The sequence below is a fragment of the Budorcas taxicolor genome, chromosome 3 (assembly GCF_023091745.1).
Source record: "Budorcas taxicolor isolate Tak-1 chromosome 3, Takin1.1, whole genome shotgun sequence".
NCBI lineage: Eukaryota > Metazoa > Chordata > Mammalia > Artiodactyla > Bovidae > Budorcas > Budorcas taxicolor.
Window position 1 is genome coordinate 113,312,451 of NC_068912.1, and position 26,716 is coordinate 113,339,166.

General features: G+C 54.3%; 2 protein-coding genes across 4 annotated transcripts in view; one reads left to right on the top strand and one right to left on the bottom strand.

The window, feature by feature from the left end:
• The window catches only part of DGKD (diacylglycerol kinase delta), a 109,128-nt gene extending 92,467 nt beyond the window's left edge, over nt 1–16,661 (top strand). Inside the window, exons 19-30 of the mRNA XM_052638192.1 lie at nt 211–321; nt 1,828–1,924; nt 2,052–2,159; nt 3,118–3,231; nt 4,026–4,160; nt 4,392–4,543; nt 5,378–5,489; nt 5,571–5,663; nt 6,494–6,613; nt 13,445–13,565; nt 14,570–14,700; nt 15,273–16,661. Coding sequence (XP_052494152.1) covers nt 211–321; nt 1,828–1,924; nt 2,052–2,159; nt 3,118–3,231; nt 4,026–4,160; nt 4,392–4,543; nt 5,378–5,489; nt 5,571–5,663; nt 6,494–6,613; nt 13,445–13,565; nt 14,570–14,700; nt 15,273–15,377 — 1,399 coding nt within the window. The 3' untranslated portion in view covers nt 15,378–16,661. The remainder of the gene's footprint in view (nt 1–210; nt 322–1,827; nt 1,925–2,051; nt 2,160–3,117; nt 3,232–4,025; nt 4,161–4,391; nt 4,544–5,377; nt 5,490–5,570; nt 5,664–6,493; nt 6,614–13,444; nt 13,566–14,569; nt 14,701–15,272) is intronic.
• A 2,251-nt stretch (nt 16,662–18,912) lies between these two features.
• The window catches only part of USP40 (ubiquitin specific peptidase 40), an 83,175-nt gene continuing 75,371 nt past the window's right edge, over nt 18,913–26,716 (bottom strand). For 2 of the 3 annotated variants that reach the window (XM_052638188.1, XM_052638187.1), the window contains 4 exons: nt 24,731–24,941; nt 24,486–24,581; nt 20,959–21,053; nt 18,913–20,742 (listed from right to left, as the gene is read on the bottom strand). In XM_052638188.1, the coding sequence (XP_052494148.1) occupies nt 20,631–20,742; nt 20,959–21,053; nt 24,486–24,581; nt 24,731–24,941 (514 nt within the window). In that variant the 3' untranslated portion in view covers nt 18,913–20,630. Of the gene's footprint in view, nt 20,743–20,958; nt 21,054–24,485; nt 24,582–24,730; nt 24,942–26,716 lie in introns of those variants that run through there. The other variant, XR_008199154.1, reaches the window with a different exon arrangement.

Below are 26,716 nucleotides of genomic sequence, written 5' to 3' on the forward strand. Positions count from 1 at the left end.
CGAGGTGCTCTGACGTTGGTTGTAGTGACTGTGAATCCATGCAAGGCATTATTGGGTTGGGCCTTTTAAATGGGTAGGTTTTACGGTGTGTGAATTGCCTCTTGGTCTCACTGTCCCTTACCTTCCAAAAGCTAAGTTTTGTCCTCAGGAAGAAACACTCAGAGGCCGGTCCGCAGGGCTGTTCTAATTGGCCTGAACCCCTCTTTGCAGAGAGTATTACACGGAGAAGTGTGTCATGAACAATTACTTTGGCATCGGCCTGGACGCGAAGATCTCCCTGGACTTTAATAACAAGCGTGATGAGCACCCAGAGAAATGCAGGTGGGTGCGGCTCCCGTGCATGCCTGTTCTGACGTGGGCTCTGGTTTCCCCTTCTGGCCATGGGGTTATTTCTGGAACGTGGAGTACTTAGGCAGAGCCCAGAGCCTGAGCGCCTCGCTGGAAGGCAGGAGCGCCCGTGTATTGTGGCCACAGCAGTGGGCAGCCGCGGGTCGCCTGCAGGAAGGGTCAGGGCTTGCCCACCTCTCAGTCTCTAGAGCAGGGGCAGCCCCGAGGGTTGCTCAGGCTCTCCCCCTATATCACCATGTGCTTGCTCCCCCCAGCCGAGGGAGGAGGGCGAGTGGTGTCTCCCTCCCCACGGTGGCCATCAGCTGGCAGGGGACCATTAGAGGAGCTGGTGTGGAGTCTGGGGGAGAACAGCCGTCGATGCAGAGGAGAACCAGAACCAGTCATGAGAGCTCAAAACCCTGGGCGCCCTGGGGCTCAAGTGTCGGAAACAGGCTCAGACGTGCCCAGGGGCGCCCCGACCACCCAGTGCGTAATGGAGCCCCCATCACGTGAAAAGGCCCTCATCAGTGCAGACAGCTGGAGAGGCATTATTGGAATGCGTGTCGTTTAGCAGAACAAAGCAGGTGAAGGAGCAAGACCTCATGGAGCATGGTTTTTAGAAACTGGGAATCCTGACATAACCTTGCCTGAGTTTGCATATTTGAGAAGACCTACTGAGAAGCTGCCATTTCTACAAATCTAGTCTGAAGAAGCAGGGGAAGGTCGGCAAAGGGGCGTTTTACCAAGGGCCACAGCCGGGAGCGTTATAGAGCCCGGGAGTGTGGGCAGGAGGTGACCCATCAGAGGTGTTGATTCAGTGACCGCTGTGGGAGGTGCCCCGATGTGGTCATTCATGCTCAGGACCCGGGGCAGCGCCCTCCACGGGGGTGAAGCACAGGTTTCCGCTGTCTCAGCTGTAAGTCAGGTTCCTGGGAAGGACTGGGAACACACGCTGGAGTGTTTCCCATCAGCGCTGACACACGGGAATTACGAGTGCACCTCTGTGCTTTCCTGCTCTTCCCAAGTTTGACTCACTGGGAAAGACCCTGCTGCTGGGAAGGACTGAAGGCAGGAGGAGAAGGGGACTACAGAGGATGAGATGGTCTGATGGCATCACCGACTCAGTGGGCATGAGTTTGTGCAAACTCCAGGAGATGGTGAAGGACAGGGAGGCCTGGCGTGCTGCAGTCTGTGGGGTCGCAGAGTCAGACGTGACTGAGAGACTGAACAACAAGCATAATCTTATAGCTGGAAAAAGTAATTTGCACATTTTTCGTGAGGCTCTGTGGTGTCTTACCTTTCAGGACAGGCTTACTTCTTGGGAGCGGTAGTTTTGAAAGGTAGAATTGCACGCCCGTGAGTGTCTCTCTCGCTTGTCTCACATGGGTGTGTCACAGGCACGCCTCTCCTTGTCTCGCACGGTCGCTGCTGGGCACGCGCGCCTGGTGTGGCTGGCTGTGAGGAGGTGACTGCCGGCCGGCCGTGTGCTCTCCTCCCCAGGAGTCGAACCAAGAACATGATGTGGTACGGAGTCCTGGGCACCAGAGAGCTGCTGCACAGAACCTACAAGAACCTGGAGCAGAAGGTCCTACTGGAGGTGAGTGGGCAACACCCCCAGCCCTGCTCCTGAGCAGCGCGGCCCGCGGCGGGCACCGGGGAGGACGCCCTGCCTGACACCGGCTCTCTCTCCTCTCCTCTCCTCTCTCCCGCGTCCCCCCGCGCAGTGCGACGGGCGCCCCATCCCCCTCCCCAGTCTGCAGGGAATTGCAGTCCTCAACATCCCCAGCTACGCCGGAGGGACCAACTTCTGGGGGGGCACCAAGGAGGATGATGTACGTACGGGGTTGCCGGGCGGCACGAGACTGGGCGGGCGAGGATAGAGTGGCCAGAGAGGTGGTCCCTCTGGGAGCTGAGGCGGAGCCTCCCGCTCTGGGGGTGCTCTGTGGACGGGCCGGGGGCTGGACGGGGCAGCGCCCTCGTGCTGGCCGCAGGGGTGCAGTGGAGAGAGAGACAGCCCCCCAGCCCCCAGTAGGGCAGGTGTGGTCACAGGTGTGCCTGGAGTCTGGGTCAGATCTGCCCTGGGGGTCATCTGGGAAGGTGTCCAGGGGGAGGGGACGTCTGCACGGAGGCCTGGGGCTGTCTTGGGGTTGGACAGGTCAGGTCGGTGTCAGGGAGGGGGCACGTTCTCCGATGGCGTGCACCCCGGGCGGAGTGCAGAGAGGTCTGAGGAGCCAGGGAGGAATTTGGGATTTGTGCTGCGGAGGCATGGGCGGGTGCTAACTGGGGCCTCCATTATGCGCGGCAGCTGATGGGACAGCTAATGCAGGCTGCCCTCGTGGCCCGTGCTGGTCCCGCTTGTCAGCACGGTGCCCAGGTCACAGCCCTCGTGAGACCCTGGAGGAACGTGCCGGTGTCAGCCCCGTTTCACAGAAGCGGGAACCCAGGAAGAGAGGCAGTCACGTGCCCTAGGCCCCGCGTGTGTGAGGGGCAGGCAGGCCTGCCACCGATCCAGGCTGCTGCCTTCCGGGTCTGGAGTGGAGGCCCCTCCACAGCGTCCCCCCAGCGGCTCCCTGTCGTGAGCTCGTCTGGCTTTTAGCACTCGATCCAGGCTGCTGCCTTTCCAGGTCTGGAGTGGAGACCCTTCCTCAGCGTCTCCCCAGCAGCTCCCTGTCGTGGGCCCGTCTGGCTTTCAGTGCAGCAGTCCCCAGAGAGAGGCGGCTGTGTGTGTGGGGGGGGTAGGGGGATCTTCAGGCCAGGAGCAGAGGTCAGCTCTGACGCCAGCCCTTGCAGACCTTCGCAGCCCCATCATTTGACGACAAGATCTTGGAGGTGGTCGCGGTGTTCGGCAGCATGCAGATGGCCGTCTCCCGGGTCATAAAGCTGCAACATCACCGGATCGCTCAGGTACTGGCTGTGGTCCTGGAGGCGGGAGGGGTCTGGCCCAGACCGATGCTCCCGAGACAGGTGGGCATCTGCGTGCAGAGCTGCCTCCCGGTCCAGAGCCCATTCTCGTCTGCTGTGTTTGACCTCTGAAAAATGCTTTCCAAACCGGGGCTGGCTTGCTCCCCAGTACCCCCCTGGCCCTCTGGGGGGCTCCTCCTGCTGTGGTGGGGTGAGCCAAGGCGGGCCTGGCTGCCTGTGGCCCGGCCCTGCTGCTCTCAGGAGCCTCAACCTGAGTCCAGGAGCGAGGCCGAGCGTGTGTCCACTGGCCTCTCTGAGGCCCGGCTCGGGGGAGACGGGGCGGGTCCCCCTTGGGAGGTTCTGGTGACGGGCTGGGAAGGGTCTGTCTGTCTGGGTGGTGGGGAGGGCCGTGTTTTTTGCACAGAGACGGGTGCGCGTGCTGCCTTGAGCCCCAGTCCCTTCTGTCCCACCATGGGCTGCATGGATGTCACAGTTTTAATCGTTCAGCAACATTTTCTGTTGAAAAGAGGAGCCCTTGGTGGGAGTTGGCCCCATCCCGGGTGTGTCCCCATGTGCCCAGGGACCCAACAGCTCTGGGTGGTTGCGTGACTCCCCCCCGAGGCCCGGTGCTGGCATCTGAGCACCGAGTTCCCCACAGGGCGGTGGTCAGGGACGCGGGGTGCCCTGGGTGCAGGGCGGCGGGGCGGGGCTCCAGGAGCTGTGCCCCAGGCGGGGGTGCCCTGAGTCCGGAAGCCCCGGAGGTCAGTGAGGCACTCCAGTGCCCGGTGTGTTCACAGTGTCGCACGGTGAAGATCTCCATCCTGGGCGACGAGGGCGTGCCTGTGCAGGTGGATGGCGAGGCCTGGGTCCAGCCCCCGGGGTACATTCGCATCGTCCACAAGAACCGTGCGCAGACCCTCACCAGGGACCGGGTAAGACGGCCCCCGTCCCGGGGACCTGACGCCTGAGTGCTCGGTTCCAGGCATTGACGCAGTTCTCCCCCAGATTAAGTGAGCGGGCCTGGGGTTCCTAGGACTGTGCCCTCTTCCCCAGAGTAAACAGGCGTCTGCGTCCCTGTCCGGGATTGTTCACGAGTGTCCAGCAGCGTTGGCTGTTGAACGTGCGCTCGCACCAGCGTGTGTAACCCTGGTTCTGTGTCCTAGGCCTTCGAGAACACCCTCAAGTCTTGGGAGGACAAGCAGAAGTGCGAGCTGCCCCGGGCCCCGCCTTTCTCCCTGCACCCGGGGATCCTGTCCGAGGAGGAGGCCACCCAGATGGACCAGTTTGGGCAGGCGGCGGGCGCCCTCATCCACAGGTGGGCGCCCCCTCCTTCCGCGGTCAGCTCCCCCAGCGAGGCCCCAGATCCGTGCGGGGCCGCGGGCATCGAGACACTCCTTCCGCATGTTCCGTGCCGTCTCCTCCATCACGGGGCCTGGCCGGCCAAGCTCTGCTCACCCTGCACTTTTCGCTTGTCACTGATGGTCTTGTAGACGTTACTTGGCGCTTAAGGACACGGGAGCCTCAAACCCACAGGCGTTTTAAGGGCCAGCTACCTTGGACTGTAAAGCCGTCCTGGATTCCTAAGAACAGTCCACTTACTGCCTCCTTCACTTCATGCCGAAGAGCAGGCTTGCGGTTAGGAAGCAAACCTTGTAAATATTAAAAAAAAAAAAAAAAAAAAAAAAAAGCAGCCAAAGGTGCTTCCTTCTCCTCTCAGCCCCCAGAGCCACTGTGGACCTTCCCGCACGGCGGTCACTGCTCTGCCCGCTGCCCGGCCCCCGCCGTGTCCAGCCCCCTCACCTTGGCACGGTTGCAGCAGCCTGGTGGCCTGTGCCTGCAGCTGTCACATTCCTGGACCCCCTGGCCGCCTTGGCTCTGTCTTTGGACCCTATTCCCCTCCCCGTCCCCCTCCTGAGGCTGCATGCAGGCCTGGTGCTCCCTACAATGGGCCTCTCCTCCCTTCCTGGCCTTCTCCTCCTCTGCTTCCTACTCTGGAGGTTTCACAAGACCTCCATCCTCTTTTGGGGCACTCACCTCCTTGGGTGAGTCTCCGGAAAAGCTTGGAAGTTTGTCGTCAGATCTCCCGGTTAAGGCCTCCCCTGCCATCGGTCAGGAGGTGACAGGCCTGCCGCTGTGTCTGTCTCTCCAGCATCCGGGAGCTAGCACAGTCCCACCAGGACGTGGAGCAGGAGCTCGCCCACGCCGTCAACGCCAGCTCCAAGTCCATGGACCGAGTGTACGGCAAGCCCAGAGCCGCAGAGGTGCCTGCGCCCTCCTGCCCCCGCCCCCTGCCCCCGCCCGCCCTTGGGCCGTCTCCATGGATGTGTTCTGGTTCCTCTCAGGGGCTGAGCTGCAGCCTCGTCCTGGAGATGGTGAATAACGTCCGAGCCCTGCGCAGTGAGACAGAGCTGCTGCTTGCGGGCAGGCTGGCCCTGGTAAGCTGGGGGGCCGACCTGCGGCACGCACACAGGCAGCACGGCTCCGTGCGGGGCTCCTGACCGTGAAGGTTCCTCAGAGGGCCCTGCCCTGACCCTGCAGTGATGTTCAGACCCTCTGGCCCATCTCGCCACACCCACTCCAGAGTGTCAGGGCCCCACTGTGTAGTGCACAGCGTTCTGTCCTCAGGGCCCACGGGTATGCGGATGCCTCCGGCCTTGTCCCCAGCATGCAGACCTGGCCGCCCCTCCTCACTCAGCCCCGGGGAGGCACCCAGCTGGACTTCTGTCGAATTGCAGAAGCCAGAACAGGGCAGACCTCAGAGTGCCCGGCCAGCCTTCTTGTAAGAAACAAAGGTGTGGAAGGTCAGGGAGGTGAAGTCACTGCAGAATTGCCCCAGGAGTGCAGTCCGTACTCGGCTCTCATTCCACGCTTCCACGCTGTCCTGACGTTCACGCAGCCGCCTCTGCACCCCACATGCTTTCTGCGCTCCGGTGCAGGCGGTCTGGTCTCCCCTTCAGAGAGGGTCCCGAGGACGCTGATGCAGGTGACCTGTGAGTCCTGCCGATGCGATTTTCAGGCAAGCTTGGTTTGCCCCATTGCTTATGAGAGGAGAGTTTAATTCTCTCACTTGGCGCTACTTACAAGTGGAGGTTTCGAGTTTGGCCCTTGAGGGTTGCTCTGTGACTCCGTTTCCTGGCAAGCTTTTAGAAGAGCTCTCTGAGAGTGGCCCGGGCCTGGGCAGGCTCTCTGTCTGCGTGGGCCCTGTGGCCCCGCCCTGCTGGTAACCGCTATGTCTCCTTCCTCCGTCTCTCTGTCCCTGGAGCAGCAGTTGGATCCCCCTCAGAAGGAGCGGCTCATGGCTGCCCTCACCGAGATGGACCAACAGCTGAGGAAGCTGGCAGACACGCCCTGGCTGTGCCAGCCCATGGAGCCTGGTGACGAAGAGGTATGTGGGTCTCGGGCTTTAGCACGGCGTCCCTGGACATGGGGCTGCCCCTTCTGTGCCCGAGTCTCTGTGCGGCTTCGGGGTGAAGATGGTGTTGGTCCTGCAGCCCCTGATCTGACCCCCGGTAAACATGCGTCTCTGTTAAAATGCCTTCAGGGCACGGAGGCCCACTTTGGCAGGTAGGAAGGATCTGGGAACTGCTGTCGAGAATGACCCTCGACAACTGGGACACTGTTGCCCTCAGAACTGTGGGACGGCCAGGGGCCAGGTGGAGAGAAGGCCGAGCCCGGCCCCACTGTGCTCCCCCAGCGTGGAGGCATGCTGTCAGGCTGACCTGCGGATTGCTGGGCGTCTGTCAGCAGGGTTGGGGCGCCGTGTTCCACTCCCGGTCACACTTGTCTGTTACGTGTGTTTAGGGAGCGAAGCTTGCATGGGCCTTACAGCTGAGATAATGGGAGCCTGGGCGCGCCCCGGGGCTGTGCTTCCTGCAGCAGGCGAGGTGGCCGTGGGCCCAGGAGAGGTGCTTGCTGGGCGTGGTTTGGGGGCAGCACCTGGACGGAGGCCAACCCGAGAGGCCATCCTCCCGAGGGTAGAGCAGGGGTGGCGGGAGAGAGTTCACATGGTGAAGCGCGGCTGGGCACCGAACGCGGGGCCCCGTGCTGTGGGCTTCGCTTGTTAGAACCGTGGGCCAGAGCACGGCCCAGCAGTGCAGAGCTCCTCATGCACGCACAGGCGTCTGTTGACAAGGGCACACCCTGCGTGGAAAACTGACCGGGGCCTCTCAGCTGAGAAGCACAACTTGGCAGCGTAAGGATGAGGACTCTGGTTTAGAGGGCCTGGCCAGCCTCGTCAAAATGTGTTCAACAGTTAGCTATAAATATGGTAAAAGTTCCAAAGAAAATACGCAGCCACAGCCTAGCCTATGGCTCGTGCAGTGTGGGCAGTGGCGGGGGGAGCAGGGAAGGAGGGCTTGGACGGAGGAGGGAGAGCACTTTAAATGCCTTCTCCTGTGGTGGGAGGAGGTGAGAGACGCTCTTGACATTAATCATCTGAGGAAGGTCATCAGTTCTGTTTTAAAAACTTAAAAATAGTTTTTAAGGTGTGTGTGTGTGTACGTTCGTCGCTCAGTCGTGTCTGACTCTTTGCGACCCCGTGGACTGCAGCCCGCCAGGCTCCTCTGTCCGTGGGATTCTCCAGGCAAGAACACTGGAATGGGTTGCCATTGTCTTCTCCAAGTTTTAAAGGTAGTTTCTGGTAAAACTGAAAGGGTTTATGTCTTTCTGAATCACTAAAAAACACAAAAACAAAATATCATCCCTCTTGTAAAAGAAAATAAAGGAACTATCAAAGATGGCGCTAACAGCATAAAAACTAGAGAGTAATCGCGCTTCTCCTTTCAAAAGCAAATTATTCTCTAGGTGGTGTTGAAAAAGAAATCTGACCAAGTGCTGATCACAGGAACCCAGTTTTCTCTTTTGTACATGCAGTGAAAAATTATGACCCAGAAAGAGTAAAAGCAGTTTCAAGAAGATGATAAACAATGCAAAGTAACAAGATTAATATAAAAATAGAATTGTATACCTAAGGCAAAAGTGGTAGAAGATCACTTTATTTTCGTAAAAACCAACAATCATATTGTTATATACCACATAATTCTGAAATAAACTATGATTGAAGTAATGATAAAATCATATGCTGATACAGCATTTACATGAGTTAAAGTATGTTGTTTATTTGCCAATGGATGAAAATTTTCCCTAATACTTCTTTTCGTTATTTTAACTTAATTTCACTGTTCAAAGGCAGTTGTTTGTATATAACCAGTCCTTTGAAATTTATCGACACTAACTTTGTGGCCCAACAGATGGTCAGTTTTTACAAATGTTCCTTGTGTGCAGTTGTATTTTCTACATCAGTAAGTCCTCACTGCGGTATTTTTGCTTGTTTTTTTCTTTTTTGTTTCTGCTTTTGTGTCTTCTCGATCTGTCAGTTTCTGTTGAACACTCTGACCATGAATGTAGACGTCTTGTGTTGTGTGTGGTTTTGTGTAATTTTTGCCTTATGCGTTTTGAGGCTATGTTATTGGGTGCATTTAGGGTTTTATCATTATAACAGGACCTTTACTGATTCTTTTTATTTTCAAGCCTACTTGTTTGACATGTTATTTTTCATGCTTTCCTTTCAAGCTTCATTTGGAGTGTCTCTCTTGTAGGCAGCATTATTTGGGTTTTTATTCAGTGTTGTACTGTTTTAGTATGAGAGTCCAGTCTGTCGACATTTACTGTGATTACCGTATTTAGACGCATTTTCCCCGCCTTTTGTGCTCTTTGTCTCACCTTTTGTTTCTTTCTCCTTTTTGATTGATGAGTCTCTCTTTCCCACAGTTCTGTTTATCCCCTCTACCAGTTTGGAAATATGTGCCCTTCTGAGTGTTCTCTTAGTGATTACCCCCCAAATTTTAATCTTAATTGATGTACATAAAATGTGTCAAGCTAAAACTTCTTGAAATAATAGGAAATGTCAGAAACCCAATTAGGTAGTGTGACTTCTCACTATCAGTCTCTGATTAATCATGGTGAAAGTCACCACATCACAACATCTGAACAAAGAAAGTTCATAGAATGTGTGTATGTAGAATTTATATACAAATATGTATTGTGTTTCTCTATAGAGAGGATCTTATGCTCTGTAAAGGGGGACTCTGCTTTCTTTCCTGTCGTCCACGCTGCTGCTGCTGCTAAGTCGCTTCAGTCGTGTCCGACTCTGTGCGACCCCATAGACGGCAGCCCACCAGGCTCCCCCGTCCCTGGGATTCTCCAGGCAAGAACACTGGAGTGGGTTGCCATTTCCTTCTCCAATGCATGAAAGTGAGAAGTGAAATTGAAGTTGCTCAGTCGTGTCCGACTCTTTGCGACCCCGTGGACCGCAGCCCACCAGGCTCCCCCGTCCATGGGATTTTCCAGGCAAGAGTACTGGAGTGGGGTGCCATCGCCTTCTCTGCCTGTTGACAATAGGACATTTAAAAAATCTGCTGGCATTCCAGACTGGCTCGTCCCACCCACGCACGGGGCGAAGAGGTGAAGTATGAAGGGCGAAGGGAGCTGCGGATGGGGAGCTGCCACAGCTCTGCTGATAAAGATCGGAGACCATTTATCTGAGAAGGAAACCAGTGGTAGATCTGTGAGTTGGTTCTTTGAAACGAAAGCAAAATAAACTACCCTCTGGCGAATGTAATCTGAGGGGGAAGGGAACAAAGTGCAGTGATAAGGGGCCTAGAGCAGTGGACGTGTAAGTCATCAAGTTCCAGCATCCATGACGGAATGCCAGTGAGTCTCAGCATCTCAATACGCCTTTTGATTTTTCAGAAAAAAATTTACACAAATTTAAATCTCAAGATATTTTAGAAAGAATAGCCACAGAACAACTTGAAAAAGTAAATTTTATTTCCAAAGGAAAAATTTGTCAAGGACTATGTAATTTCCGTATATAAGAAAGTGTCAAAGCTAGAAAAAGATGGACGTTATCTCAGTTCATTTCTTTTTTTATTGTGGTAAGAAAGACACATACGCAACTTACATCATTATCATTTTTAGTGTACAGTTCAAGTAGTGTTGAGTATATTCACGTTAGGAAACAGATCTCCAGAACTTTCAAACATTTTCCTTTTTTAAAAACCCGCACATTGGATTCCAAAATTGAATATTATCAGTAGATCCGTAAAAGTTCTTTCTTAAAATTACTGATGAAAGACTTCTCTATAAAAGAATTCTAGCTGGGATGTGTAGAGTTAAAGGGCCATTTTGTGTCGGGAGGTGGCCAGGGAGACACCCTGTCCTCCACGCAGACGCCTGGTCTCTGCAGGTGAAGGGACAGGAGACATGGAGCCCAGGAGCTGGGTGTCCCCTGTGCACCCTGCTAGGGCCTCGATTCAGACAGACTCACCGTGAAGATGCAGCTTTGGAACAGTTGGGAAGATGTGACGTAAACGAATTCATTAGAGCTAAGCGAATGTTGTCAGGTGTGGTAATGGTGCCATGATTACGTTTTAAAAAGAGTAGCATCGTCTTTTAGGCTTGTGTACTGAAGTATTTCTCCCGGCAATCTTGATTCCAGCTTGTGCTTCTTCCAGCCCAGCGTTTCTCATGATGTACTCTGCATATAAGTTAAATAAGCAGGGTGACGATATACAGCCTTGACGTACTCCTTTTCCTATTTGGAACCAGTCTGTTGTTCCATGTCCAGTTCTAACTGTTGCTTCCTGACCTGCATACAGGTTTCTGAAGAGGCAGGTCAGGTGGTCTGGTATTCACCAGCCTTATGGCAGAAAGTGAAGAGGAGCTGAAGAGCCTCTTGATGAAAGTGAAAGAGGAGAGTGAAAAGGTTGGCTTAAAGCTCAATATTCAGAAAACTAAGATCATGGCATCTGGTCCCATCACTTCATGGGAAGTAGATGGGGAAACAGTGGAAACAGTGTCAGACTTTATTTTTTGGGGCTCCAAAATCACTGCAGATGGTGATTGCAGCCATGGAATTAGAAGATGCTTACTCCTTGGAAGAAAAGTTATGACCAACCTAGACAGCATATTAAAAAGCAGAGACATTAGTTTGCCAACAAAGGTCCGTCTAGTCAAGGCTATGGTTTTTCCAGTGGTCATGTATGGATGTGAGAGTTGGACTGTGAAGAAAGCTGAGTGCCGAAGAATTGATGCTTTTGAAGCGTGGTGTTGGAGAAGACTCTTGAGAGTCCCTTGGACTGCAAGGAGATCCAACCAGTCCAGTGCTGGGGGGCTGACGTGATTCTAGAGGAGATCACCCCTGGGTGTTCTTTGGAAGGAATGATGCTAAAGCTGAAACTCCAGTACTTTGGCCACCTCATGTGAAGAGCTGACTCATTGGAAAAGACTGTGATGCTGGGAGGGATTGGGGGCAGGAGGAGAAGGGGACGACAGAGGATGAGATGGCTGGATGGCATCACTGATTCAATGGACGTGAGTCTGAGTGAACTCCGGGCGTTGGTGATGGACAGGGAGGCTTGGTGTGCTGCGATTCATGGGGTCGCAAAGAGTTGGACCTGACTGAGTGACTGAACTGACTGACTGACTGAAGTATTTATGAGTGGAATAATTTGATGTCTGAAATTTGCTTTTCAAAAGCAAAAAAAGGTGGAGATTAAATAACAGGTGGATAATCACCCTCATTCTACTAGTCTCCTTGTCTTACCAATGGAAGAAAATACTCATATTTTTAAAGGTTGGAAGTAAATTTAATAAAACCCATGTTTGCCTTAAGAACAAGAAATTAGAGAGGAATAGGATTTTGTTTGGATTGTGGAGAATAGCTGCCTCCTACCTGTCCTGCAGGAAGCCACTGAGGTGCAAGGGGACGCTTATCTTCGGACAGGAGAGCCCACGGCTGTGGCGGTCCCCTGGGGGCTAGAGGTCTTCCGTGGGGCAGCCGTGTTAGAATGGATGCGTGATCATTTTGCCAAGTGTAAGAAATGTGTAGAAATAAGTTTCTTGAATAGCTCACAATTGTTGACTAGAAAGTGTCATTGTACGAGGTCTCTTTCCTAGTAGAAACCTTATAAAATATAAAGTTTGTGTGAAGTAGCATGAGATGCCTTTGGTAAGAAGCCTACGAAGATGACCACGCAGGGGTGTGGTGAAGCTGCAGGGTCGTGGCAGGCCGGGTGCGAAGGTGCTTGTGTCCAGCTCTAGCCAGCGTGGGTGCGATTCCAGGGAAAAGCCCAGTGGTGATTTTTCAGTGTGACCAAACGTCCCTGTCAGGTCTGCAAGTGCGTCCTAGAGTTGCACAGTCTGACCACACCGGGCACTGCGGGGACGTAGGTAGACGCTGTGGGTACTCAGGTAGGCGCTGCGGGGATGCAAGTAGAGACTAGGGACTCAGGCAGACACTGCAGGGACGCAGGCAGACACTGTGGGAACGCAGGCAGACACCGGGGACGCAGTAGACGCTGGGGAAGCAGGCGGACAACGCGGGGACGCAGTAGACACCGCAGGGACGCAGGCGACACCGCGGGGACGCAGGCAGCACCGCGGGGACGCAGTAGACACCACGGGGACGCAGGCAGCACCGCGGGGACGCAGTAGACACCGCGGGGACGCAGGTAGACAGGACCTTGAGGCAGAATCCAGGCCGGCAGGGCCAGGGAGAAATTGGCACACCTGAAAAATAAGGAAATTTCTTTTGTGACTACATTTATACAAATGACCGACACAGGTACGTGTCTGTGAGTGCACAGGAATTTTTACTGGCGGAGACCTGGGCTGTAGCTTCTGGGAGAACCAACAGAGGCGGTCCACAGACCCAGGGGGAAGGGGCTGTGATGGCCCCGCTGTGCCCTGGGCTGCGCTGTGGGGAGGCGGCCACCCAGCCGGCACCCTGTCCCCTGTCCCTCTGACTCCCCTCCCTCCTGGATTCTGCCTCGGGGAGCAGGTGGCGAGGAAAGAGTGCAGGAAAAGCTTCGTTTAGAAGGATACTCCTGACCCTGACTAGCTTGCCGGCGCAGCGCTGCTAGATCAGCGGATAACTTACTAGTCTTGATGTAATAGTCTTGATATTTAAGTGATATATACAAAGCTGTTCAATCACATGATGAATAAACGTTATAAAATGAAAAAAAGCCAGAATATGAAAACGGATGCTTATCTCTGCGAAACCGCTTTTAAAAGGCATTAGAAATGAGGATCGGTCCAAGACTGAAACTCAAGAAGAACGAGGACAGGCCTTTTTGCGGCCACGCGCCTGTCTGCGGCGGGGCGAGGCCTGGGCACACGGGTCTGACTCGCTCCATTTCCCCCTCCCCCACAGAACGTGATGCTGGATCTTTCCAAGCGCAGCCGCAGCGGTAAATTCCGCCTGGCGACCAAGTTCAAGAAGGAGAAGAACAACAACAAGAACAGAGCAGCGCGCCGCAGCCTGGGCGCCCCGGGTACCTGCCCCGCCCCTCCCCTGGGCGCCCCGGGGCCCTGGTGTGCACTGCCGCACCCCAGCGTGGCCACCCGTGCCACTCCCTGCCCTGGCCCTGTTGCTGTGCGGATGTTGGGGCACAGGCTCCAAGCCGCCCGCCTGTGCTCGATGGGGGTGTGAGGTGGGGAAGAGAACGCAGAGGTGACAAGACACTCAGAGACACGCCGGACCCTGTGCCTGCTTCCTTGAGGGGCTGCCTGGCCCCCATTAATCAGTCCATTGATCATGGCCCTGCCCTGGGAGCCTGGGCCCTCCTGGTCATGGGCTAGGAAATCAACGGAAAGTGACCCTAAGTGATGCTTCTCTCCTTGGGCCACTGAATCGGGGCTTAGAATCTCCATACGAAGTGTTGGCCCTGAGCACGGCCCAGGCTCCCAGGTGCTGGGCAGCCCCAAGCCCGGATTCAAAGCGGGGGCATTTGCTGCCAGTAAGGGTAGCTCCCTTTGATTTTTCTTCGCGTGTTGGTCCAGAAATTGGGTTCTTTGAATCATGGTGGCTCTGACTCCACGTAATCTCTGCGAGTCTCCGTTCTTGCTGCAGGCCGGAAGTGCACAGACCCCTCTTGAAGGGCAAGGGGATCTGGCCTCAGCTGCGGGCAGGCCCACCTGTCCCTCCTGGGGCGAGGCTGCCGGCCCCGGCAGGAACAGATACCAGCTGGCCTCGCTCATGCCCCTCTGATGGTGGCGGCCCACCTCCTTTCTGCAATGGCCTGGGATGGCGCCTGGGGCTGGGTGGTGGGTGCCTGCTGCTGGGGCTACTTGGGGTGCTTGTGGCCGGGGAATGTTGGGGTGCCTGCTCCTGGGGGTGCTTGCTCCTGGGGGTGCTTGTGGCCAGGGAATGTTGGGGTGCCTGCTGCCGGGGCTGCTGGAGGTGCTTGTGGCCGGGGAATGTTGGGGTGCTGGCCACTGCCTGCCTGGCGCTGGGCTCCGGGCACTCACTGTGCCCGCGCTTTCCCGTCTCTGACAGTGCACCTCTGGGGCACAGAGGAGGTGGCTGCCTGGTTGGAGCACCTCAGTCTCTGTGAGTATAAGGACATCTTCACGCGGCACGACATCCGGGGCTCCGAGCTCCTGCACCTGGAGCGGAGGGACCTCAAGGTACTTCCACACGCCTCCTGGGCAAGCACACCTGTGCTCCCTGCGGCCCTGGGGTCCCCCCAAGACCTGGCCGCGCCCCAGCGCCAGCAGTCTCCTCACTGTTCTTCTCAGGCAGCGGGGCAACGACGTGTGTGTGTGTGTGTGTGTGGGGGGGGGGGGTGACAGGTGGCGGTCGGTCCGTAGGCTGTGGTGTCGCAGCCAGAGCCAGGGCAGACGCCGCAGGGAGCCGCACTCTCAGCCTCGCTGCGTGGTGAATCACGTCGGGGTGAAGGGGGAGCTGGTGTCTGGGGTTCCCTCCCGGCTCGGGGAGGGCAGCTCGGGCCCCTCTGGGTGCACCCCAGGAGGCTGCGAGGGCACCTGGACGGGGCCGCGCGGCTGGCCTGCCTCCAGGCACCTCCAGGGTGCCCAGCACTTGCTTGGGGTGCCCTGGACTCAGTCCAGGGAACCAGGCGGGGCGCGCGCCCGCGGGTGGTGGTTTGGGGGCACCAGTCATCGCGGTCGCACCCCCTCGTGCCCACTCCCTCGGTGGGGCCGCGGGGCGCCCGGGCCTGAGCGCCGCCCTCTCCCCGCAGGACCTCGGCGTGACCAAGGTGGGCCACATGAAGCGGATCCTGTGCGGCATCAAGGAGCTGAGCCGCGGCGCCCCCGCTGCCGCCGCCGCCGCCGCCGAGGCCTAGCCTCCGCCTTCTCGGCCTGCGTCCCCCGCGCCCCCCGCGACTGAGCCGGCTCGGCGGCCCCTCATGGTGCTACTCCCGCCGCTCGGCCCGGCCCGGCGCCCCGGGGCCGGACCCACAACACAGCTACCTGCCGCCCGCGCCGCCCCTCCCGGGCCTGCTCCCCGCCCGCGCGGATCCCGCCGGGCGCCCCGCGTCTCTGAGCCCCCGGCCTTCCCGGCCCGGGCAGTCACCACCTGGGCTGGGGAGCCCCGGTTCCGGGGCCGCGGGGCCCCCGCCGTCCCCAGGACGCCTGGCCTGTCGTCCCCCGCGCACCGAGGCGGGCCCGGGTTTCTGTGTGGAGGGGGCTTCCTGGGCTACCGGGTGGGGGTGGCGGGGCTCTGCCTTGAGTGACCCGGGGTGGCGGCGCTGCCGAGCTGGGAGCGCTTCCCGGGCGGCATCCCGCCCTCACCGCCTCGGCTGCTTTCTCGCTTTGCCCGCCCGCGGGGCACCGTCTCCGGGCCGGCCCGCCCAGCGCGCGCCCTGCCGGCGGCTCCTCCGCGCGTGGGCTCCCCCTGGCGGCCGGCCCCGGGCGCTGAGCTCGGCCCGCGCTCTGGCCCTCGGAGGTGAGCTGGCGCGGCGCTGTCTCCTTCCCGCCCCAGGGGTCCCGCGCCGCGGAACCGCTGTGCTGGGAGCGGCGAGGCGGCGAGAACCCGGGCGCCAGAAGGCACCGGCTTTCCGAGGGGGAGCCCGGGGTGGGCGCCTGGGGGGTCTGAGGTTCTCAGGACTCAACCGCACGGGCGGGGACCCCACCCCAGCCCTCCGCGCCCACTCATGGGAAAGCCATCAGTTTAGGTGAAGCGTGGTGTTTAAAAAGTAATGTCCGTGATTAGAGCAACACTGTTTACCTAAAACCGTTTTCTGAGTGTAGTGAGTGAGAGTGAGCGGAGTAAACATGAGCGTTGCATGAAGCCTGTCTGCAGGGCAGCGTCCCTGCTGCCGCTGCCTCGTGTCTCTCGCTGCACGTGGGGCTGGCTGCCCTTCTGTCCCGTCCCCACCCCTCCTATGCGGCTGTCCCTGGGGTCTCCTGGTCCTGTCAGTGTAGAGGGAGGTAGGAAGGATCCCTGGCGACTTGGAGAAAAGGTTTTGTGCCCTCCGGTGGGGCTTCCCCTCGTATTTATGATCCTAACTTATACAGTGCCCACCGTGGAAGCAAATGCCTCCTGTATTGCTATGTACATATCCACATCTGGGGTTGTAAATACAGTTGTTCTGTGTATAAATAAAACAAGCCTGTTTTTGATCTTCCATCGTCAGATTTCTTATCATTCTTTCGTGATTTGATGTAAAATATCAGTTACCAAAAAATCTTTCCAAACTGGATTCAGAATTATGTTTTTCAGCCACTCTAAACATAGGTTGAATTGGTGGTGGCTGAAAAGCAAAGTGGAATGAATAGCATTGTATTATTCAGGGTGTGGGTTCTAGGATCTGTTGAATTAATTCAGCAAGGTGGCGGGGCTGGGAAGCACTGAGGCTCTCATGCTTAATCACATGTAGCTTCAGCCCAGCCTCCTGAGGTCATCTTAGCTAATGTTCTAGCCTATGTCTTTTATATAAAACTGCAAACTGGAGGTCTCCTACTCATCTCTATTACAAGGGAGCTGCTCTTCAAGCTCGAAGTCACTTTGTGACCCCTGTTTCCTGGGTGAGGGATGGGGACTGGCTTCGTGGAGTTGGAAACTGGGCTGGCAGGGTACCATAGGCTGTGTGGGTTCTGAGTGCGTAGTTGCCTCCCCAGAAGCTTTCTTCTCTCTCATTTTATGCTTAGTAGAACTTGTTTTGTCTTGCACGCTCCTCCCACATGGCCGGCGCCGGATCAGGCCTCATGGTTACAAAATAGCTGCCACTATTCCAGATATCACATCCAAACGACCGTGTCCAGGCTAAAGTGTGGGTGAACAGGTGGGTTGGCTTTTGCCTCTTTTTAAGGTAAAAGGAAACTTTTTGGAAAATCTGGCACCCACTGACCTCCCCTGAGGTCTCATTGTCTAGAATTGGACCACACACTCATGACAAGAGCAGTGGGTGTGAAAGGAACGGAGCCGTGTCAGTGGTGACCGATCACGATGCTGGCTGACACATTTGTTACTTTATGCTGGGTGCTGGCAGACACGTTATACATATTAACTCACCTATTCCTCTTCTCAGTCCTACGAAGTGGCTATCCACATTTTACAGATTAGGACACAGGATCAGAGAGGCCACAGCTTGCCCCCGCAGCATGTGGCTGGGACAGGAGAGCACACCTCGAGGGCTGAGCTTGCTTGCGTCCCCAGCCTGACCCCAATCCCAGCCCACACGACAGATGGGGAGACAGGGCCTAAGTCACACACAGGCATCCGGGCCCAGGAGCCTGTGGTCCTTCTCACACGGATGGCAGGAGCCAGGTCTTTGTGGGTTTTTTGGGGGATCTTAGTTCCCTGACCAGGGACTGAACCCATGCAAAGCGGCCCCAGTACCACCACCGTGAGGCCCACCACTGGGGCTGTTCGGGACCTCTGAGGAGAGCCGCCTGGGGGGCCGGTCACCATGGGGGCATGAGTGCTTAGGGAGTCCTGGTTTTCTGGAAGCGCCACTGGATTGTGGTGCCCGGCCCCTTGGCACACTTGCTCCAGGCCGCTTTGTCACCTGGCCGCTGACTGCGGAACTGCAAGGCGCCCCCTCCACTGTGCCCACCCCAGCGCAAGGCTGCGGGCAGGAGCCCCTGGGCCTCTGGGCGGAGAGGCTGCTTCCGAGGGTGGGGCCCCTGAGAGCCCCCCACGCAGGACTAGAGCTGGTGGCAGGGCAGGCGGGTACCTGCTTTGAGACTGGGCATTGGGCCCAGGGCTTTCATGGGCACCTGAAAGGAGGCCTTGGGCCGACGGTGTAACTTGGCAGGTGCTGGTGGCCCCGCATCCCCAGGGGTACGCTGTGGCCGCTCGGGTCCGTGCAAGGCAGCCTGAGCTGGGCTGGGCACGTCCCTGGGTGTTGCCGTCACCCTCCCCCTCTGCAGACAGCACCCCCCACTGGGCCCGTTGTGTCTGTTACCGATGGGGCAGGACTGAGAACGGGCGCAGCAGCCATGTCTCCATCCGGCCAGGCTGCAAGGCCCCGTCCGTCTTCCTTCACCGCTGTCTGTCTGTCCCTGGGGGAACCGACCTCTCTAAGCTGTGATTCCGGATTATTCAGGACTTCTGATGCCCTGTCCCTCCTTCTGCCAGGAGAGTGACACAGCTGCATAGATATGTTTTCTCTAACATAACCACCGTGGGCAGCTGCATTTCTCTGGAAGGAAAAAGAGAACCAGACCACTTCTGGTTTCTTCAAGTACGATTATTCCCATGAGTCTGAGTTTAAAACCAAAACACAGTTCTGTTCTTTTTTTCTGTTATTTCTAAAGCAGTACTGAACTGGTCTTTTTTAATATAAACCCCAGCGACTTAGCATCTGAAGTTCACTTGGGAAGAAGGCCAGAACATGAAGCAGTCAGCACAGAGACAGGAGGTTACAAATATAAGTTTATTTTTTTCTTTAACAAAATCTTAGCGCTTTCTCCCTGTAGCCCCGCTCCCTGCCTGAACTGCAAGGGCAGAAGGAGCGGAGCAGAGACCAGGCGGACACCTGAGGCAGCTCGACCTTTTCTTGTGGTGAGTGACCTCCTTCGAGGCCTCTGGATTCCCGGCTGTTATGTTACTCTCGGGTTACAGTGGAACGAAGGAGCACAGGGAACCCTGGACGGGGCACTCGGCCAGCCTCGCACAGTCCCACGCCGACACTGTGGCATCGTCCCTGCCCACCAGGTGCCCTGGAGAGTTGCCTGGGTCTCCTGAGACAGAGTTGGTGCTGGAGAGCCAGAAGCACTCGCCAAAGTCCAACTTCTTAAAACACAGCTGCTTCCATACCGACCAGCATCAGCACGTAATTCATGAGGCACACACGGATGAGAGGAGGGTTTCTGACGGCAGTGCTGACGCTGTCGGGGCAGGGGGAGGGCAGAGGAAGGAAAGGCGGCCTTTCACTCCTCTGTCCCGTCAGCGTCTGGAAGAGCAGCTGGGGCGCAGCGACAGTCCCTTGATTACTCAGGCCAGGGGCGCAGGCGGGGACCCCAGTCCACGCGTGCCATTTTCTTCTTATAACAGTTCAGAGCTATGTCAGTATCAGCGTTAAGAAGGCTGATGCGTGTTGTTAGTCGCTCAGTTGTGTCCGACTCTGTGACCCCATGGACTGTAGCCCACCAGGCTTTGTCCGTGGGATCCTCCAGGCAAGACTACTGGAGTGGGTTGCCATTTCCTTCTCCAAAAAGGCTGATGAAAGTGTGTAAAATCAAGATGATAACTGTACTTAGCAGCACAGTTGCAATAAAGCATCACTGAGATCTGAGGAAGTATTATCTTCTCAGGAGTTCCTGCTTTGGGCTGAGTTAGCTTGAGACAGTTAATCACCCGTGTCCTAAATCCATCAACAGGAACACAGATGGTCTATTTGTCATAAATACCTATTAAACCTTTTAAACTGACAGCTAAGCCATGCCGAATTAAGAAGAGTCTGGGCTCACATTTTCCTTCTCTCCTGTTTTTTATCACAGCTGCCCAGGGCTGGCCCCCAGCCCGCCAGGCCTGTCTGCCGTGACCCCGCCTCCCGGTCGGGATCCTGGACGGGGAGACACGTGGCCCCGCAGGCAGCAGGCCCGCAGCCGTGAGGACCCCCGACCTCACACGGCACAGCGGGCGGGGCGGCCAGTGCCCCGGCAGCACATACCTGACTCAGAGGGTGCCCCGCTAGGAAAGAGAGGGAACATTTTAGAATCAGACCTAACAGCCCCAAGGGGAAGGGTGCCGTCTGGGAGCCAGTTTCTGTGATGTGAGCTGTTAAAACCTGGGGGGCTGGGTACAGAGCGTCACCTCGACAGTGGGAGGAGTGGTGGGGCGAGTGAGCTTGAACATGCCGCCGCATCCTCACCTGCAGTTAGTGCGGAAGGAGCCGCCTTTCACGTAAAGACGTGCGGGGCGTCGAGTGCAGGGTGAGGGGGCTGGCCGGCCTGTGCCGGCCCCCGGGGGGCGCTCCACAGAGCTGGGAGAAGCGCGGTCACCTGGCTTGAGACGAAAGCCCCCTCTGCTGGTGACAAAGCAGGGCTCTGGAGTCCGTGTCCGCACAGGACAGAGAGCAGCGGGCCTGCTCCCGGGCACCTGGAGTGGGAGCGCTGAGGTCCCATGCCGTCCGGCGCCGCGCGCAGCGCTATCTGAAGCTCCCTACGTGGATGGAGAGAGAAGCTTCTGGTCCACGGGCCCGGGGGGCCGTATCTGCACCAGAGAAGACATCGCTGCTCTGCGCACGGAGGGCCTCCCGGCTGCGGGGAGAGAGACACCGGCACGGGTTCACATCCCAGACACCGGGGCCCCAGCAGGTCGAGGAGGGGCTCCCGATTTCACTTCCAAGGGTCAAGTGAGAACAGGAGACAGATATTCCCACAACGCCCTGCAGACCAGGGCTCCACGCTGCAGTCAGGAGCGTGAGCCCGGAGGTCGCAGCCAGAACCTGTCCATGGCCGAGAACCCTCACTCACCTTTTCCTTTTCCCCAGGGCGAGCTCTTTCTGTTTTTCTCTTCCGATGTCGTCTTGGACGGTACTGAAATCATCATCGTCTTCAACCAGGAGATTCTGCATGGCAAAGTAATTACTGAGCAGTGTTTTCAGACATCTTTCTAGCCTACATTTAAGAGATGCATGTAAAAAATAACCTACGGGATATCCAAACTGACATAAACTAGATTAGTAACGTGAAACAATCTAGTGCTTGATGAGAACAAACTGAGCTAGGAGCAAGATGAGCTTGAGACGGAGGTGCGGGAGACCTGTCCGAGCAGCCCGAGGTGCAGCAGGCCGCCCAGTGTGGCCTCGCGGCCGCGTCCTGTCACTGGGCCTCCTGGAGTCTCCCTGGAGCCACCCCGGGGCCCCCTCCACCCTGCCAGGACCCGCAGGCGGTCAGAGACGGGGACTCACCGTCAGGCTTGCTGCCCCCACAGGCCGCTCTGTCTGGGTCTACTGACCACCTGGGCACACGTGAGCAGGAGGAGAGCCTGTGCCACGAGGCAATGCTGAGGCCTCCCAGGCCCTGGGTTAGGGACACCGGGATTCCCGGCTACATGCCCCACGGGGATCTGGGGGGGTGAGCGCTGCTTGGGGGCGGTGGCCCTTCCCACGCCTGACATGCCAGCTGAGGGGCTGCAGCGGGGCTGGCTCCCTGCTTCTCCACCTCAGGTGGGAAAAGCCTCCCCCACGACAGCCAAGTGCTCCGCTGAGTTCAGTGCGACTGTTTCCATCTTCGTCTTTACAACACAGGAACATGGCCCCCAGCAAGCCCCGGTGTTCTACCTGGTTCTCTGTTAGTGACTGTCCTGTGACTTTTCCACACTTACCACTTGCATGTGTGTTCAGTGACACCTGGGCTCTGCTTTATCTGCTTTAAATGCTGTGTTCTCTGCCGCCACATCAATACTCTTCCCCCATTTCACGTATCCCCTTTCTGAGGGTCTTTTAAGTTCTTCCCAGTGTTAGTCTTCAATCCAAATCAAAGAGCCCTTAAATGCTCATTTCTGTACACCTCCCCCAACACATGGGTGTTTCAGCACCCCACTCCTGTATTCTTGCCTGGAAAACCCCATGGACAGAGGAGCTTGGTGGGCTACAGTCCATGGGGTTGCAAAGCATTGGACATGACTGAGCGCGCATGGACGTGCTTGTGCACACACTTACGCGCACACGGGTGTTTCTATCTAGAGTGGAAGCACCTGGTTGCATCATGTGGGCACCTTTGCTGACTGCTGCCAACTGCCATTTACTTGGCACTGGTGTTTCCTGGTGCCACCCAGAGTCCCAAGAGTCTGGCCTGGCAGCTCAGGCTTTATCTCACAGGTCCTTGGTTACTGGGAAGCTATCTTTTCACCTGCTTTCTGAGAACTGCCAGGCACTGCTCACTAGGGGAGAGATGGGCAAAGCTTATTTTTTTGTAACTGATTTGCAGAAGTACTTTACATATTTGGGATACACTAGTCCTTATTGCTTATATCCTGATATATTATCTTTTCCTATTTGTGGCTTGTCTTCTCACTTTGTATCGTTTCCTTTGATGAAAAGAAGCTTTTAATTTAAACGTACAGTTGTCCCTCGGAGTTCACAGTGGACTGGTTTCAGGACATGCCACAGACACCAAAATCCTGGGATGCTTGGGACTCAGCTGGCACTCTGTATCCACAGTTCCACACCTGTGGGTTCAACCAACTGCAGTTTGTAGTACTCGATGTATTTATTGGAAAAAAAAATTTGTATATAAGTGGACCCAGGCAGTTCAAACCTATATGCTGTTCAAGGGTCAACTGCAGTCAATTTATTGACCCTCTTCTTTATGGATTATGTTTTATATTTCTTACTTTAAGAAATCCTTAACCTAAGTCATAAAAATTTTCTTATCTTCTAAAGGTTGAAATGCTTTTCACATTTAAGTCTTCATGTTGATTGTTGTACAGGTGTGAGCAGAGGTGGACAGAGATTTTATGGGGTCCACAGCTTATACAAATTGATCCTCTTTATGAAAATGCCATCAAAATTATGACTATAATTACTGAATAATCCATTTTTAATGCTGCCTCAAATACCTGTTAAGTTTCATTATATGAGTGATTCTGTTTCACTGCTCTATTTCAGTCTTGCCCTGCCCCAAAGCTAGTCACCACAGCTCTGTAATCAGTCTTAATTCTTGGTACAGCAACATCCTGATCTTGTTCTTTAAAAGTTTCTTAGCTCTTTAATTTACATGGTTTTTCACTGTGATGATACTGAACTCACAGCTGTGGGACTACTGGTATCTTTACCATTGTGAGGCCTCTGTTCCCAGAACATGGTATGTGATATGATTCTGTATCTAACTGAAGCTTTAACGTCTCTCAGTATTTCTGTAATACTCTCCAGAAAGGTCTTAGAAATCTTTTTGTTGGATGTATTCCCAGGTACTTTGTAATTTTACGTATGTTGATCTTATAACCTTCTGAACTCTTAATAGAGCTAATAGCTTATTTGTACAGTCTTTCAAATGTGGAAAAACTGTATTTAAGAGCAGTGTTATATATATTTCCTTTGAGAATTTCTTTTACCTGTCTTTCAATTTCTGTTTATTTGCTTTTCTTTGTTGGGTGGAAGGTCATATTACATTGGTTACATTTTTTAGTACTGTACAATGAAGAACAGAGGTGGTGATTAAGGGAATACTTATTCCTTAATATAAACTTAAGGGAATACTTATTCCCTAACATAAAAACTTATCTAAGTCAAAAACCAAATTATTAATCAATTTAAATTATTAATTCTTAAATTAAGGATTTAAATAATTAACCCTTAATACAAAAAATATAATGACAACAAAGTAGGTCTGTCCAAGGAATGCAAGGAAGGCTCAGTGTTGAGAGTATGTTTATGTAATAATACGCCATTACCAGATTAAAGGAGAAAAACCATATGGCTAATTAAACATGCAGAGAAAGCAGAGAATAAAATATAATATCAAAAATCCAGTGCTCATTCATTATTTTAAAAAAAAGAACTTAAGAGTAAACTAGGAATGAAAGAAATGTCTTAACCTAATATAAGTACCTGCATAAAACCTAAAGCAGCACACTTAGTGATAAAACTTCAAAAGCGTTTTCATTCAAGTCAGACCCAAATTAAGGTTTTGGTACTGTGGTTCCACTGGCCTCATCAAACGAGTTGTCTCGTTTTCCCTGCTTCCCCCTCACTGCGTGAAACAATTTATCTAAAATGGGATTGTCGATGCTTTGAAGACTTGAGTGTGCTTCTCTGTGCTCTTCTCCTGCAGAGGTTTCCTCTGCTCTTACAACTACACCACCTTCTCTCTCTTCCCAGCTCCAGGCCCTCCATTTCTTCTCCCTGCTTAAGTTCTCTGCCAGCTTCACCGCGGCTTGCTCTGACATCAGCACTAGGGAGTTTTGCCGTGGCGGAGAGAAGTTAGTAACACTTGTCTATACAATCATTTGATTCTGGTGTTTTCTCAGAGTGGTAAATTTACTGTGAAAATCTTACCTTAACACCAATAGTATCTCCATCTTTCAAGTAATAAGGTGCACCCTGCAAATTATCTTGCTTTTTCTTCTTTTTCCTTTTGGTAGTTTGCTGGTTCTACAGCAAAATTAAACATCTTGAATTAAAACAAAAACTCAATCTCAAATTCTTAGTAAAAATACCCTATCAGTCTGTGAAAAATGGTAGTTAATCTATTCGCTATGCCAGGAAGGCCCAATTTTCTTGAGAAAGCCCCACGACTTTACCCAACTAGACACTGGAAGCCATGCAAACTTTTCAGGAAAGTATTTGGCAATTTCAATTTTCTCCACGGGAAGTGAGTAGACGTCGGCCACTCGCTGCCTCAGGGAGCTGGCCGTCCAGCCGCGGGCCGTGTCCCACAGCACGTCCACGGGCGGGCTGTAGGCTCTCTCACCAGGAAGGCGCATCTGTGTCCGCAGCAGCATGTCCCAGGGGCTGTGCCAGAAAACAGTCGCATGTCAGATTTACCACCAGAGGAGAGGGGTGCTGTGAAGGGCAAAGCTCCTCTGACTCTGCTGCTTTGCTTAAGGGGTTCTCCCTGAACGAACCCTGATCGCTTGTGGGGAACTTTGACTTTGATTTCCTTCACTTCTGACCCAGAATGGAGGTGAGCGCCCATTCTGAGTGCATGGCACAGTTCCAGGGGAGGCAGCAGGTAGGGCTGAAGGCGGAGTTGGAGAAGTTCCTCCAGGGAGCACACAGGAAAGGGGATTGGTGACAACAGAAAGGGCCAGCAGGGTGAGAGGGAAGGGGCTCAACATGACCAGGTTCCCCGCCATGGCGACTCCCTAGGAAGTGCTGATGTCAGAGCAAGCCGTGATGAAGCTGGAGAAGAAACTGAGGGCCTGGAGCTGGGGAAGGAGAGAAGGTGGTGTAGTTGTAACAGCAAAGGAAACCTCTGCAGGAGAAGAGCACAGATAAGAGGTCCTTGGAGGAAGAGAAAGAAAAGAAACATTCAGACAGGTCAGATGGAAATTCAGATGTATGGAGTGTGTTTAAAAATAGAAGGATGTGAAATAAAAACTACAGATAAGAACTGGAAGATAGAGAGGAGAAATGAAAGCTTTAAGGATGGTGAGACAAGAACAGTTTTAATGCTGTATTTCTATTATACTGGTGTTTTATTGAAAGAAAGGGAAACGCAGTTGTAGATACGGACAACAGGGAGAGTGGAGGCCTGGCGGAAGGAGACGGGACTGAGTGCGGGGGACTGTGGTCAGGAGGGGGTTTGTCAGAGGGTGTAGGTGTTTCGGGGTCACTGAGTAGAGCCGAGGTCCCAGAGCTTACAGAGGTTGGTCAGCGCAGATGCAGGGGTTGCCAAGGAGGAGACAGGGGCTGCTGAGGACCCCAAGGAGACAGGGTCCCCACGGAGGGAGGGCAAGAGTGCTCTGGAGGTCAGTACAGGACAGAAGTGCCAATGAGGAAGGGGGTGTAAGTAAGTACACAACGTGGTCTTCAAAAAAACACTGCTCACAACAAATAACGACAGAGGATCAAATTACACAATATTCTGTATTATAGAAAGAGCTCACACAAATTAGACTTTTTACTAAGACATCATTAAAAACAGGCAATATATATGAAACAATTCACATACAAAATATAAATGGCCTACAAACCTTTGAACAAATGCCCCAGTCTTACTAGTGATCAAACCACTGAGGCAAATGAAACAAAATAACCATTTTTCATTTATCAATTTAGCAAACATTTAAACAATGACAACACTCAATGATGGCTTGACAGTGAGGTGAAGTAAATCCTTAGAAACCCTGCTTGTGGGAATATAAATTGATGTACCTTAATGATTTATTTTAATGGAAATGAATTTAATGATTTATTTTAAGAGGTTTAAAATGTCCATACTATTTGATCCAGAAATTCCTCTCCAGGGAACTACTAGAGTAATATAATTTGCACTAAGAATGTCTTTTTATAAAACAGTGGGATTAAGTGAAGGCCAGATATGGTTGAAAGAACACACTTGTTATATAGGCGGGCAATGAGAATCATCATGTCGGGCAGAACTTATATTTGGTGTTACTGACAAAAATGTCTTACACAAGAAAGTCCTATAATGAAAAAAAGAATAGTTATGTTTGCTCACGGACAACTCTGGGGTGCTTCTTTATTCAATACACAAACTGACTGTGACAAAGGCGCCGTCCTAGATAGTGGGGATGCAGCCTGACCAGGAAACAGAGCGCTTG